We start from the raw sequence: 15,960 nt of genomic DNA on the forward strand, positions 1-15,960 counted from the left end.
TCTCTAGCGTGTTTTCTTGCCGGGGTACACGGACCCTGCGAAACTCCAAGGCCTTTGGTCACCTGCTGAGACTGCTCTCCCAATCAAAGGGCTCAAGCTCTGAGCCTTCTTTCTGATTCTTCTGAGTACACAGTGACAGTTCGTCCTAGTCGGCCGGCCAGTTCGTATTCCGTCGTACATCACTGTGCCAGTGGCATATCAGGGGAATTATCAGGGAACACAATGAGCATGGTAGCAATGGTGGAAGCAGCTCTAATTCTTTCCTGAGTAAAGACCTTGTTCTGGCACTCTCTGTAATGTTCATACTGGGTGTGGAAACACCGACCCCCAATGTTGCCTCAGGTACTCAATCGCTGCAAGATTCAAGGAGTAACCGTATTCCTAGTATCTCCAGACTGGCCACACAAAGGTCATCATTCGCCGACATTCTCATATGCTTAGAAGTGATCCTGTTCTATATGATATTTTACCATCAAAACCTGAATTTGTTTTTAGGAAAAACAAATCTTTGAAAACACTCTTGGCCCCTAGCCAATTGAAAGTTGATGTTGAAAACAACAAGAAGGGTCAAATATGGTTAAAGTTTTAAATCAAAGGTTATTACAAATGTGGACATTTGGACACTATGTGCACCCATTCATGTAATAGAACTTTAGTGATCTCATTTACCAATAGAATTAATGACTATCGGCATTACAAGTTTCATAAACTGTAACATCTCCTGGGCAGTCTATCTTTTACAATGTGGATGCCAACTTAAATATATTGGAAGAACCACAAGGATGATAAAAACAAGATTCATGGAACACCGTAGGAATATCATTAAAGGTGTAACTAAACATAGGGGGATATTCAATTTGGCCCGGGGTGCCGGGTGATAAGTATCGGCCGGTGGGGGCCATTTAATTGGCCCCGATAAGCCAGCGCGTGCCGCGGCTTATCGGGGGTTTTGCTTCACCTGCCTCCGGCAGGCGAAGCAAAATGCCCGATAACAGCCCCGTTTTCAACCGAAAACGGGGCTGTTTCACCCGAAAACACACAGGTGTAAGAGGACTTGTTACCGGCCGAGCAAATTAAATAGCCCGACCGCAGCACCCGAAGAAACATCGGGGGTTTTTACTCCCGATGTCTCTTCGGACCAAATTGAATATCCCCCATAGTGTCTGTAGACATTTCTTACATTTTCATAATAAAGATCCAACATCTCTTAGGATTACAGGTTTACAACATGTTCCCAAAACCAGTAGGGGAGGAGACCGGTTCACTAATTTGTGCAGACAAGAGATTTTTTGGACTTTCCAGTTGGACTCATTGTTCCCTAGTGGTTTAAATGAGGCACTGGAACTTAATGCTATGTTATGAGTACATGAACGGGTTAATCATAATCGATAACCCGTATGTACTAGAATCAGTGTGTGCAAATAGGGATAAAACCATAAAAAAAAGTAGATGTAATGTATTAAGCATTATGAACGAGTATTCTAAGATGTGGCCTCAAGATGGCACCAGATTACAATATCATGAACAATGATGTGCTTCTCCCTACTTGATTCTTGTTTACCTTTGTTTATTTTTGTGTATTTATGTGTGTATGTCTTAAATTCAAGTACATAAAGGAGAGATTCTCGATATGAGATAGGTTTTATAAAGGTATTGGCTACATAAGTTATGTATGTACTCCTATATGGGATTGTAGTATGTCCCATTATGAGATGCCAATTGGAATAAAAGGGTCTTATGATCCGGTCATGTGACTGGGGTTAAAAATGAAAGAGAGGCCTGGGAAACATAACATCCTTCCTAGTAGAGAACTATCTTACTATTGGATAAACTAGGACATGTGACCTCTGAGTCTAAATAACATTACCCATTGCTTATCCCATAATTATGTGACGGGTCCTGTGATCATGTGACCGGTGATGCTGGGTCACGTGACCACTCTGACTGCCAATCACACTGGACCTGTGTTCCACATACAGGAAGTGCAGTCTGGCAGGTCAAGTGACCGGGAGCCGATGCTTATGTTTAAACTTAGATTTAAGTTGAGATAAAGTTATTATCTCATTCCCTATGATGGATTATATATACTATGTCTGTCAATATTGCAAATAAATGGATATGTTTTGTTTTTTTAGAATATTAAAGTGTTTAGATTAATGATCACCTGTAAACAATGGGCAATCAGCACTGCTATAAAAAGGGCATCATGGCACTGAACTACATCACCTTGAAAAAGCTGTGGCATACAGTGAAACGCATTGGTGGAGAGCATGGCACACAATTGGATCAGTCTATTCCATCTGGAGATAAGCCTAGAAGTCCAAGTAAGGAATTTATTTTGATGAAGTGGACATTTGCGGTGTACCGGAGCTTTAACTAGGACTATGAGGAGTCCATAACGAAGCTACAAGAGGTCTCGCATCTTCCAACACAGTTGGTAATAACATCTTCGCACTATCTGCATTTCCTAGGACTGAGGCTACACTCATAAGATGAATTACAAGTCCCAGCTCATGTGTTAATAATTGAAATCATCCTAAATATAAGCGGTGCTCTGATATGCCCATATCATAATTTTTTAGATGATTTTTAAATATGTTGCAACAACCAATTATGTGGTATATGTAATAAATTTGTAATTTCTTTTAAACCTATCCAGTTCATTAGCGCTAATTTATTTGTTTTGGTATTGTTTCGTATTGGGACTAACTATCCCTATTTTATTGGCTGCTTACAGCAAAACTAGCCCATAATCAGCGCCAGACCAATTACTTGGTAATTTATTTTTTTGCATTCTCAAAATGTCAGTAGGTTCCTGGAGTCGCCTTCCACTTAGCACAGTCTACTGGGTCCATTTCTACAAGAGGAACTTCTTCCCTTGACTTTAAAGGCCTGTCTTTTCAAACCAAGTTTTTAAATGCTACAGGTTTTTCTATTTTGGTAGTCCATACTTTGCTGCGAGCTGGAAACTGGTTTCATCACACAATTACCACAGGACGTGCAAATACTACATCTTGTGATGTGAACAATAAAGGGTTCATACAGATGGAGCCATGCTAATCGTGGCTCCGTTTGTGCCTGCCTATCGCCGAGTGTCCCCGTCTATGCACCCGTGACGGAGATTCTCTCCTATTCTAATGAATGGGGCGCGTCCGTGACAGAGACACGCCCCATTCACTCAAATTGGAGGTCGTCTCTGTACACTCCCACCGGGGCTAGGCGGACGGGTTGCATAGTCACGCCGTGAGTGCACGCCTGTGATGGAGCCGACTCAGATGAGCGAGGCTCCATCTGTACCTCAAAGTTTTGGATCTCGTTTTTCTTAGCCTTCTTTCAGAAAAGGGGTTGAGGCTAGTTTAAGGCTTAGGTCTTTCAGAGTACAAATTCCTGCCCTGTCAATCAATTTCATTTCCAGCGTCATTTGGCCCCTTCCAGAAGTTTAAACCTTTTTACAGGGTGTGGTCTGCATTCAACCACTGTCTCGTCCGACAGTGTTATGGTGGAATATTAATCTGGTCCTATCAGCTCTCCCAACAGGGTATGATACAGTAGATAGACATTAAAAATATATACATTAGGTCGACAGTCATTAGGTTGACAGGGTGAAAAAGGTCGACAGCGTTAAAATGTTGACGCACAAAAAATAAAGCTGTTTTGTGTTTGTAAACATTTCTCTTACGTCCTAGAGGATGCTGGGGACTCCGTAAGGACCATGGGGATAGACGGGCTCCGCAGGAGACATGGGCACCAAAAAGAACTTTAGATATGGGTGTGCACTGGCTCCTCCCTTTATGCCCCTCCTCCAGACCTCAGTTTGATACTGTCCCCAGAGGAGACTGGGTGCATTACAGGGAGCTCTCCTGAGTTTCCCTGAAAAGAAAGTATTTTGTTAGGTTTTTTATTTTCAGGGAGCCTGCTGGTAACAGGCTCCCTGCATCGTGGGACTGAGGGCAGAGAAGCAGACCTACTTAAATGCTAGGCTCTGCTTCTTAGGCTACTGGACACCATTAGCTCCAGAGGGAGTCGGAACGCAGGTCTCTCCTTGCAGTTCGTCCCGGAGCCGCGCCGCCGTCCTCCTCACAGAGCCGGAAGATAGAAGCCGGGTTAGTATGTGAAGAAAGAAGACTTCAAAGGCGGCAGAAGACGTCGGATCTTCACTGAGGTAACGCGCAGCGGTAACGCTGCGCGCCCTTGCTCCCACACAACACACACACGGCAGGCACTGTAAGGGTGCAGGGCGCAGGGGTGGGCGCCCTGGGCAGCAATTAAACCTCTTCTCTGGCATTTTAAGATGTATATGGGCTTTGCTCGGTATATATGAGAACCCCCGCCAGTTTTTCAAATCAATAGAGCGGGACCGAAGCCCGCCGCTGAGGGGGCGGGGCTTGATCCTCAGCACTCACCAGCGCCATTTTCTCCACAGCACACGCCGAGAAGCTGGCTCCCCGGACTCTCCCCTGCTGAACACGGTGACAGAGGGTTTGAAAGAGAGGGGGGGGCACATAATTTGGCGTAGTGTTATAGATATAATTATAAAAAGCGCTATCTGGGTAATTTGTTTCCCTGGGTCATTGGCGCTGGGTGTGTGCTGGCATACTCTCTCTCTCTGTCTCTCCAAAGGGCCTTGTGGGGGAACTGTCTCCAGATAAAGAATTCCCTGAGTGTGTGGTGTGTCGGTACACGTGTGTCGGCATGTCTGAAGCGGAAGGCTCTTCTAGGGAGGAGGTGAAGCAAATGAGTGTGGTGTCTCCGTCGGCAACGCCGACACCTGACTGGTTGGATATGTGGAATGTTTTAAATGCAAATGTGAATTTATTGCACAAAGGGTTGGACAAAGCTGAGTCCAGGGAAGGTACAGGGAGTTTAGCCCTGCCTTCCTCTATGTCACAGGGACCTCCTGGGTCTCAAAAGCGCCCACTATCCCAAATAGTAGACACGGATACCGACACGGATTCTGATTCCAGTGTCGACTACGATGATGCAAAGTTGCAGCCAAAATTGGCTAAAAGTATTCATTGTATGATTATTGCTATAAAAGAGGTGTTACATATCACGGATGAACCCTCTGTCCCTGACACGAGGGTCCACATGTTTAAAGAAAAGAAACCTGAGGTAACCTTTCCTCCATCTCATGAGCTGAACGAATTATTTGAAAAGGCTTGGGAATCTCCAGATAAAAAACTGCAGATTCCCAAAAGGATTCTTATGGCGTATCCTTTCCCGACTAAGGACAGGATACGGTGGGAATCCTCCACAAGGGTGGACAAAGCGTTGACACGCTTATCCAAAAAGGTAGCGCTGCCATCTCAAGATACGGCATACCTGAAGGATCCTGCTGATCGCAGGCAGGAGACTACCTTGAAGTCTATTTACACACATACTGGTACTTTACTCAGACCGGCGATAGCGTCGGCTTGGGTTTGTAGCGCTGTAGCGGCGTGGACAGATACCTTATCTGCTGATATAGATTCGCTGGATAAAGAAACCATTATATTGACCCTGGGTCATATTAAAGATGCTGTCCTATATATGAGAGATGCTCAGAGAGACATTGGCCTACTGGGTTCCAGGGCCAACGCGATGGCGGTTTCGGCTAGGCGATGCCGACTCGAAGAGGCAGATGGAGGTTTTACCTTACAAGGGTGAGGAATTATTTGGGGAAGGTCTCACGGACCTAGTTTCCACGGCTACGGCAGGTAAATCAACTTTTTTGCCTTATGTTTCCTCACAGCCTAAGAAAACGCCACATTATCAGATGCAGTCCTTTCGTTCGCATAAAGCCAAGAGAGTGCGGGGATCTTCCTTTCTTGTCAGAGGTAAGGGCAAGGGGAAAAAGCTGCCAGCCACAGCTAGTTCCCAGGAGCAGAAGTCCTCCCCGGCCTCCACAAAATCCACCGCATGACGCTGGGGCTCCGCTGAGAGAGTCCGCCCCAGTGGGGGCACGTCTTCAACTTTTCAGCCACATCTGGGTTCAATCACAGGTGGATCCCTGGGCAATAGAAATTGTTTCCCAGGGTTACAAGCTGGAATTCGAAGAGGTGCCTCCTCGCCGGTTTTTCAAATCGGCCCTGCCGGCTTCTCCCCCAGAGAGGGAGATAGTGTTAGAAGCTATTCAAAAATTGTGTCTTCAACAAGTGGTGGTCAAAGTCCCCCTGCTGCAGCAGGGGATGGGGTATTACTCAACTCTGTTTGTAGTCCCGAAACCGGACGGTTCGGTCAGGCCCATTTTGAATTTAAAATCCTTAAACCTATACTTAAAAAGGTTCAAGTTCAAGATGGAGTCGCTCAGAGCGGTCATCGCCAGCCTGGAAGGGGGGGATTATATGGTGTCCCTGGACATAAAGGATGCGTACCTTCATGTCCCCATATATCCGCCTCATCAGGCGTTCCTGAGGTTTGCTGTACAGGATTGTCATTACCAATTTCAGACGTTGCCGTTTGGTCTTTCCACGGCCCCGAGGATTTTCACCAAGGTGATGGCAGAAATGATGGTGCTCCTGCGCAAGCAGGGTGTCACAATTATCCCGTACTTGGACGATCTCCTAATAAAAGCGAGATCGAGAGAACAGTTGCTGGACAGCGTATCACTCTCCCTGAGGGTGTTGCAACAGCACGGCTGGATTCTCAATATTCCGAAGTCACAGTTGATTCCAACGACTCGTTTGCCCTTCTTAGGCATGATTCTGGATACAGACCAGAAAAGGGGTTATCTTCCGATGGAAAAGGCCCAAGAACTCATGTCTTTGGTCAGGGAACTATTGAAGCCAACGAGGGTGCCTGTGCATCACTGTACTCAAGTTCTGGGAAAGATGGTGGCGACTTACGAGGCCATTCCATTTGGCAGGTTCCATGCGAGAACTTTTCAGTGTGACCTTCTGGACAAGTGGTCCGGGTCACATCTACAGATTCATCAGATGATCACCCTGTCCCCCATGGCCAGGGTATCTCTCCTGTGGTGGCTGCAAAGTGCTCACCTTCTGGAGGGTCGCAGGTTCGGCATTCAGGACTGGATTCTGGTAACCACGGACGCGAGCCTCCGAGGTTGGGGTGCAGTCACACAGGGAAGAAACTTCCAGGGTCTCTGGTCAAGCCAGGAGGCTGGTCTTCACATCAACGTCCTGGAGTTGAGGGCCATATACAACGCCCTTCGTCAAGCGGAGCAGTTGCTTCGCGACCTACCGGTTCTGATCCAGTCAGACATCACCGCAGTGGTGCATGTAAACCGCCAAGGCGGAACAAAGAGCAGAGTGGCAATGGCGGAGGTCACCAGGATTCTTCGCTGGGCGGAAAATCATGTAAGCGCCCTGACAGCAGTCTTCATTCCGGGAGTGGACAACTGGGAAGCAGACTTCCTCAGCAGACACGATCTACATCCAGGAGAGTGGGGACTTCATCAGGAAGTTTTCGCAGAGATTGCAAGTCGGTGGGGACTGCCCCAGATAGGCATGATGGCGTCACGCCTCAACAAGAAACTACCAAAGTATTGCGCCAGGTCGAGGGACCCTCAGGCAGTGGCGGTGGACGCCCTGGTGACACCATGGGTGTTTCAGTCGGTCTATGTGTTCCCTCCTCTTCCGCTCATCTCAAAGATATTGAGAATCATAAGACGAAGAGGAGTACAGGCAATTCTCATTGTTCCAGATTGGCCGCGAAGGGCCTGGTATCCGGATCTGCAGGAAATGCTCACAGAAGATTCGTGGCCTCTTCCTCTCAGAGAGGACCTGTTACAGCAGGGGCCCTGTCTGTTCCAAGACTTACCACGGGTACGTTTGACGGCATGGCGGTTGAACGCCGGATCCTAGCGGAAAAGGGCATTCCGGATGAGGTCATTCCTACTCTGATAAAGGCTAGGAAAGACGTGACAGCAAAACATTATCACCATATATGGAGAAAGTACGTATCTTGGTGTGAGTCCAGGAATGCTCCTCCGGAAGAATTCCATTTGGGCCATTTCCTTCACTTCCTACAAGCGGGAGTGAATTTGGGCCTAAAATTATGCTCCATTAAGGTTCAGATTTCGTCCCTATCCATTTTCTTTCAGAAGGAATTGGCTTCTCTCCCAGAAGTCCAGACTTTTGTGAAGGGAGTGCTGCATATCCAGCCTCCTATTGTACCTCCAATGGCACCCTGGGACCTTAACGTGGTGTTGCGGTTCCTTAAGTCTCGCTGGTTTGAACCACTTAAAACGGTGGAATTAAAATATCTCACTTGGAAAGTGGTCATGTTGTTGGCCTTGGCATCGGCAAGGTGAGTGTCAGAGTTGGCGTCTTTGTCTCACAAAAGCCCCTACCTGATTTTCCATGTGGATAGAGCAGAGTTGCGGACTCCTCCTCAATTTTTGCCCAAGGTGGTTTCTTCTTTTCATATGAACCAACCTATTGTGGTACCTGTAGCTGCACGGGACTTGGAAGATTCCGAGTCCCTTGATGTGGTGAGGGCATTGAAAATTTATGTCGCCAGAACGGCCCGGGTTAGGAAAACAGAGGCACTGTTTGTCCTGTATGCAGCTGACAAGGTTGGCGCTCCTGCTTCGAAGCAGACTATTGCTCGCTGGATCTGTAACACGATTCAGCAGGCTCATTCTACGGTTGGATTGCCGTTACCAAATTCTGTAAAGGCCCTTTCCACTAGGAAGGTGGGCTCTTCTTGGGCGGCTGCCCGAGGTGTCTCGGCTTTACAGCTGTGCCGAGCTGCTACTTGGTCGGGTTCAAACACCTTTGCGAAGTTCTACAAGTTTGATACCCTGGCTGATGAGGACCTCATGTTTGCTCAATCGGTACTGCAGAGTCATCCGCACTCTCCCGCCCGTTTTGGAGCTTTGGTATAATCCCCATGGTCCTTACGGAGTCCCCAGCATCCTCTAGGACGTAAGAGAAAATAAGATTTTAAACCTACCGGTAAATCTTTTTCTCCTAGTCCGTAGAGGATGCTGGGCGCACGTCCCAGTGCGGACTACATCTGCAAGACTTGTATATAGTTTTTGCTTACTTAAGGGTTATGTTACAGTTTTGATCAGTCTCGGACTGATGCTGTTTGGTTTCATGCTGTTAACTGGTTCGTATATTCCATGTTATCCGGTGTGAATGGTGTGGCTGGTATGAATCTTGCCCTTAGATTAACAAAAGTCCTTACCTCGTACTGTCCGTCTCCTCTGGGCACAGTTTCTCTAACTGAGGTCTGGAGGAGCGGCATAGAGGGAGGAGCCAGTGCACACCCATATCTTAAGTTCTTTTTGGTGCCCATGTCTCCTGCGGAGCCCGTCTATCCCCATGGTCCTTACGGAGTCCCCAGCATCCTCTACGGACTAGGAGAAAAAGATTTACCGGTAGGTTTAAAATCTTATTTTTTTATCCCTATTTGTTGATATGGAGTAAAAAGGGTGATAGTTTAAGACATGAATAGTCAATATGATGAAATGCGTTTGCTCACCATGCTTCGGACTCGGCGGTTCGCTTCACTCGCAGCAAGGTTACTAAAGGTAATAGTTTGTGTCATGGATAGTAAATGCAGCAAAAGTTTAAAAACAGGAAAAGCCCTAAAACCCATGTGTTGACCTTTTGACCCGGTTGACCTTTTGACCCTGTAGACATAGTGCGTGTCAAACATTAATGGTCAACCTATTGACTGTAGACCTTTTTAGTGTAGATTTATAGACCGGATACCCTCCCAACAGGCTCTATTTGAGCCTTTGGCTTCTGCGGTTCTTCAGTTGGTTACTTGAAAGCTTGTACTCCTTATGGCTGCTGTGTCAACCCAGCGAGTTTGCCTTGCAAGCCGCCCTTTCTTGTCTTCCATGATGATAGTGCGCAGCTCCTACATTCCAGTGACCGTTTCACCTTTTTTCCTAAACTAGGTCATTGTCTTTCCGTTTTTTTTTTCTCCTGCTTTTTTCCCAGGACCAGAATAATCTGGCTCTACTAGTTGTAGTTTAAGATCTGCGGATTCACTTGGACAGAACTGTCCGCCACACGTATTCTTTGCTTGTTCTTTGCGCTGCACTTACACGTGGATGGCTGGGTAGAAAGCAGACCGTTGCGCGTGAGTCCACTCGTTCCATTTTAGTGCAGGGTGACGACCTGGGCAATGTGACACGGAGCTTTGGCAGAACAGGTCTGTCATGCAGCCACTTCGTCTTCTGTCCACAAATTTTCATGTTTATGCCTCCTGCAATGTCCACTTTGGGCGTACAGTTCTCCAATCAGGCAGCCTGATCGGCTGTTGAACGTCTCATTGTCCAGTGTCCACCAGCCTTGCTGCAAGAGTAAACAGGATTTTTCCTCCCTCATGCTCAATCGTTCAAGGTGTTGATTTGACTGTCCTTATTCCCAATGGTTTATTTTAGCTGTTTCACAGGGATATTGCTACTCCTTACTGGGCTCTTTTCAAGAAGTACTGGCATTCTAGGGTTGCAGGGGAAAGGCGCTAAGAATTACAGCTACAGTTTACATTAAGTGCCATCTCCAGCCCCTCTCTTTACATTAAGTGCCATCTCTGCAATTTCATGGTTCAGTGTCCTGCATGTTCCTTAAGAGAAAAGGATTCAACAGTAAGTGACCAAAAATTCTGTTTTTAGCCTTCCTTTTTAGATTCAAAATTGTAATATTTACTACTAGTAAATGGACCCTGCAGCTGCTATTTCACATCAGCCACCTCCCATCAGCCATGCCCCTTCCCACTATACTTACCCCCTGTTCCAGGGGGGCCAGTTCCGTAATCACGACTGCAGTGTAACTGTATACATGCACAGTGGGAACCAGAGCGAGTGCCGTGTGAGATTGTCCTTTCTATCAGCATTTAGTTTTATTATAGATCAGTGTTTCCCAACCTCTGTCCTCAAAGCACACTATCAGTCCAGGTTTAGAGAATATCCATGCTTGAGCATGGATGATTAATCCAAAATAACTGACATACTAATTAGGTCACCTGTGCTCAAGTTTAGCTACTGTATCTTTTAAACCTGGACTGTTAGTGTGCCTTGAGGGCCGAGAAACACTGATATAGATTTTGCTTGGAAATCCTCATCAGGTTTCTTCGTCTGAATGTGACGCACAATCATATCATGCATGTCATTGAAGACTGTAAAATTGTTTTGTGAGGATACTTGAAAAGAGCTCTAGTTAAGACATTTAAGGAAAAAAGGAAGCAACAGCACTAGTTAGTGATAACCTGTGTCAAGTGTGATTTGCTTATCTATATGTTTTATGTATTTTTTTTTTCAGGCTCCATCTTTTTACTGGGAGATTGAAATAGTTTCATATGGAGACATAGATGATGACACTGGTCCAATTGTGTCATTTGGCTTTGCAACAGAAGCTGAAAAGCGGGATGGTGCATGGACTAACCCTGTGGGTACATGTCTGTTTCACAAGTAAGTGTTAGCGTCTGTATCACGAGTAAATGTTACTGTGGTCAAGGTTTTGTGTGACGTCTATGATCTGCAGATTTTTAATCCACATTATCTTCATTGTTCTATCTGTATGGTCCCACAGATACCGTAGCATTAGAAAATCATCAAACTGATAATACATATGTCATATGAATAGAATAAGCATAAACAGAAGCTTACATTCAATCCAGTATCATAGTCACAAATCCATGACTACAATGACACATGACTGCACCATGACTAGTGGCACGGTTTTGGTGCATGCGAGTAGGCAAATCTCATAACACTCACAGAAATTTCATCAAAAGACATGACCATTGGCTATTCTGGGCATTCTTCACCAGGTTCAAAGGATGTCCCAGGGTTGTCGCAAACTGTTATTCATTTTGAGTTCGGTGGCTAAAAAGACCATTCTACAAGTCTGGACTCATCCAGAAATTACCCCCATTTTCTCTATTTAAAGAAAAAGTGTTTTCTCTATTTCAAATGGATTGGGTTGAAGCGTCCTTGGAAAAGGAATCTAAAGTAGTCAAGTTTTTCGAACTTTGGGAAAGCTATATTTCAGTTCTCCCCATCCAGACTAAACATTTACTTATCAAATGTTTCTTGACCACTTCATGGTACTTAACAAGGCTGGTGGATAATGATCCACCGATATAATGTGGATGCTAACCATGGAGTCACTCAGCATGTCCCCCATCTTATCTTATTTTTCATATCCGTTATTACTTACTGTGTATATTGTTTTCTTGTATATGTTGTACTGAATATACTCCTCCTATGATTGTCACCCATGTAACAAATGTCATTAATATTATTTTGTATTACGCTTCAGAGTCGTCAATAAAAATATATATATATATATATAAAAAAAAAGACAGGACCAACGACAAATGAGGTGTACAGAGCAGTACATGCATGAAAGAAAAAGGGAGATAGGAATTTAATTCACCAAAATGGTTCACATTCACTGACGTGATACAGGACCGATTTCAGATGCAGTTGTTCTTGTGATTGCTGTTGCTATATTGTGCTGTTCACAATTGCGATTGTATGCTGATATGGGGAGAAGCTATCCTGAGTATAGGGATGCCCACTGCTGTCGCATGTTTTCTATCCGTCGGCGTACAACTGCTGGTACCGTGGTACTATCATTGCAAATCTGGTCATGTTGCAGATTCTGAGTACCTCTGACGGCGCGCAGGCTAGTTTTATGCACGCCCCGAAAACGCTGTATGAACAACCATGACACGCCTGCATTTATCCGACCACTCCTGGTTACCTCCCTCAAACGTTGTCTTCTTGGCTCTCACTCTGTGACTAATTCGTTGGTGTGAGCACAATCGCAATTAACTTGCACACTACGGCTCAGACATATGCGCCCTAAGAAAACATCGACCGCATCTGTATTAGGCCCATAGTTATTAGAAATGCATGTTTGTTGAAGAGATGACAATGAGCAGATCTTTTTTTCATGGTTTTAATATCTTATTGTACTGTTTGTAAATGTGACCTAAGAAGCTAATTATATGAAGAAATGCTTACTTTTAGTATGATATAGTGCATGTTGCCACAACTGTTATTCTTTAAGATATTTTGTTTAGTATTCCTTTATGTGCGACTCCATGCACAGAGTGTAAATTATTTTGTTTTAATGATACTGAATGGACTCTATTGCATACAGTGATTATGTAGTTGTGTACAGTGTTTAAAATGATGTACTGGCAAAGCAAACATACTGCCCACCTATGTGTTTATATGAAAGTACAATTTCTATTTCTCTTACGTCCTAGAGGATGCTGGGGACTCCAAAATGACCATGGGGTATAGACGGGATCCGCAGGAGCTTGGGCACACTGAAAAGACTTAATCTGGGTGTGAACGGACTCCTCCCTCTATGCCCCTCCTCCAGACCTCAGTTAGACTTTGTGCCCAGGACTGACTGGACACTCACAGGGGAGCTCTCCTGAGTTTCTCTGGAAAATACTTTTTGTTAGGTTTTTTATTTTCAGGGAGACCTGCTGGCTACAGGCTCCCTGCAGCGAGGGAGTGAGGGGAGAGAAGCAGACCTACTTCTTCTTAGTTAAGGGCTCTGCTTCTCGGCTACTGGACACCATTAGCTCCAGAGGGTTCGATCACTTGGTGCACCTAGCTGCTTGTTCCCGGAGCCACGCCGTCACCCCCTCATAGAAGCCAGAAGAAAGAAGTCGGGTGAGTATGAGAAGATCAGAAGACTTCAAGACGGCAGAAGACTTCAGTAACGGAAGGTACAGCACAGCGGTAACGCTGTGCTCCATGCTCCCACACACATCACCAACGGTAGTTACAGGGTGCAGGGCGCTGGGGGGGGGGGGCACCCTGGGCAGCATGTTACTGAGGTTGGGGACCGGCAGAAGGCTTTCGGTGCCTCGGCACCGTTTCTTAAAACCCCGCCGGCATCTTTTTTTTATTTTCAAATTTGGCGGGCCGAAGCGCGCCGGGAAGGGGGCGGAGCTTCGTCCCGCAGCTCACAGGCACCATCTTCTCTTTCAACACGCGGCTGAAGGAGACGCTGCCGGGACCTCCACATTCCTCTCACAAGTAACGGGGAGATATTCAGAAGGAAGGGGGGCGCAGTGTGGTGCTTCTTATCATTATAAATTAAGCAGCGCTGGGTACATATATCTTTTGTCGGGATATATGGGCGCTGGGGTGTGAGCTGGCATACTCCCTCTGTGTCCTCTATCTGGGCTTCATTGTGGGCATGTCACCTAGCTGGGACGTTCTGTGTGTATCTGTGTGTCGGTACTACGTGTCGGCATGTCTGAGGCTGAATGTTATTCACCAGAGGAGGTTATTGGGGGAGCGGATGCTGGGCTAGGTTTGGGACTGTCGACGCAGCCGACACCTGATTTACTCGCATTGCTCAGTTCGATAAATTCGAATGTAGCTTCTTTATCAAAGAGGTTGGATAAGTCTGAGTCACAGACACAGGTGTGGAAAAAGTCCATGAAAGAGGCTTTGTCTCAGGTACAGACCCCATCTGGGTCGCAAAAGCGGCCATTTACTCAAGTGGTAGATACGGATACCGACACGGACTCTGATTCCGAGGTCGATTTCACTGAGGCAGCTTTACATCCACGATTAGTTAAGAGTATTCAGTACATGATTGTGGCTATAAAAGATGTTTTACACATTTCTGATGAACCTGCGGTACAGGAAACAAGATTTGCTTGTTTAAGGGAAAAAAACCTGAGGTGAAGTTTCCCCCCTCTCATGAAATTAATTCTCTTTGTGAAAAGGCTTGGGAGTCGCCGGATAAGAGGTGGCAGATTCCCAAGAGGATTTACATGGCATATCCGTTCCCCTCTGATGACAGGGAAAAATGGGAGGCGTCTCCAAATGTTGACAAAGCTCTATCTCGCTTGTCTAAGAAAGTGGCGCTTCCGTCTCCTGACACGGCAGCTCTCAAAGATCCGGCGGATTGCAAGCTGGAGACGTCTCTGAAGTCCATTTTCGCTAATTCGGGTGCATTGCTCAGACCTGCTGTGGCGTCGGTATGGGTGAGTAGTGCTATTGCTAAATGGGCTGAGAATTTAGCTAATGATATGGATACCCTTGATAAAGATAATGTTCTTTTGACTCTTGGTTATATCAAGGACGCTGCAGATTACCTGAAGGATGCGGCAAGGGATGTCTGTCTCTTGGGATCAAGAGCCAATGCCATGTCGATATCAGCCAGGAGGGCGTTGTGAATCCATCAATGGAATGCTGATGCCGACTCCAAGAGGGCTATGGAAGCGTTACCCTTCAAAGGTACTGTCTTGTTTGGGGACGGCTTGGCTGCCCTGGTCTCGACCGCGACTGCGGGTAAGTCCTCTTTTCTTCCTTATGTTCCCACACAACAGAAAAAGGCACCACATCAGCAGATGCAGTCCTTTCGTCATAATAAATACAGGCGTGGAAAAGGTTCGTCCTTCCTCGCTTCAAAAGGTAGAGGAAGGTGAAGGAAACCACCTGCAGTGTCAGGCGCCCAGGACCAAAAGTCCTCCCCTGCTTCTACCAAGTCCACCGCATGACGCTGGGGCTTCCCTGTGGGCTAATTGGAGGACTGCCGCGCCCCCGAGAGCAGCAGTGGTGATATCTACGGGGAGTCACTCAACCCCCTAGAACATGAATACACAACAAAAAAATGAGAGATCACGTCTGCGCTCGTCGGAAAATACAATACTTATAGAGATGAAGTTAAATGTGCACAGTATCTAAATAGATAGTTCTCAAAGTGGGTTGAATAATAGTGTCACGTGGTGTAGTTAAAACGTGTGGAACCTTTCTTTGTGTGTCTTAATTTCTAATTCTCCGAATTGAATCTTGAATAGGTCTATGTCCTCGGTCGCGTCACAACGGAGTATATTTCTCCTTAGGGGTGTCTCATATATTCGTTCTCCGGGTTTTTCTCCTGTACTCGCGTCCGGGGTATCGGGATAGTTCTTATCCTCAGTAATTGGAGACAAAGAGACAGGGAAGGCCGCTGATAGTGTAGTAGGCGTATTATAGGTAGTGGAAGTGTCTTTAAATGAAATCTTTAAAAAGAT

At 46.0% G+C, this 15,960-nt stretch overlaps 1 protein-coding gene across 4 annotated transcripts in view; it reads left to right on the forward strand.

The window, feature by feature from the left end:
• Window positions 1-15,960, forward strand: part of HECTD4 (HECT domain E3 ubiquitin protein ligase 4) — a 547,332-nt gene that overhangs the window by 378,632 nt on the left and 152,740 nt on the right. For all 4 annotated transcript variants that reach the window (XM_063964358.1, XM_063964361.1, XM_063964359.1 and 1 more), the window contains exon 47: window positions 11,220-11,368. In XM_063964358.1, coding sequence (XP_063820428.1) covers window positions 11,220-11,368 — 149 coding nt within the window. The remainder of the gene's footprint in view (window positions 1-11,219; window positions 11,369-15,960) is intronic.

The sequence above is a fragment of the Pseudophryne corroboree genome, chromosome 1, assembly GCF_028390025.1.
Source record: "Pseudophryne corroboree isolate aPseCor3 chromosome 1, aPseCor3.hap2, whole genome shotgun sequence".
In the NCBI taxonomy this organism is placed as follows: Eukaryota; Metazoa; Chordata; class Amphibia; order Anura; family Myobatrachidae; genus Pseudophryne; species Pseudophryne corroboree.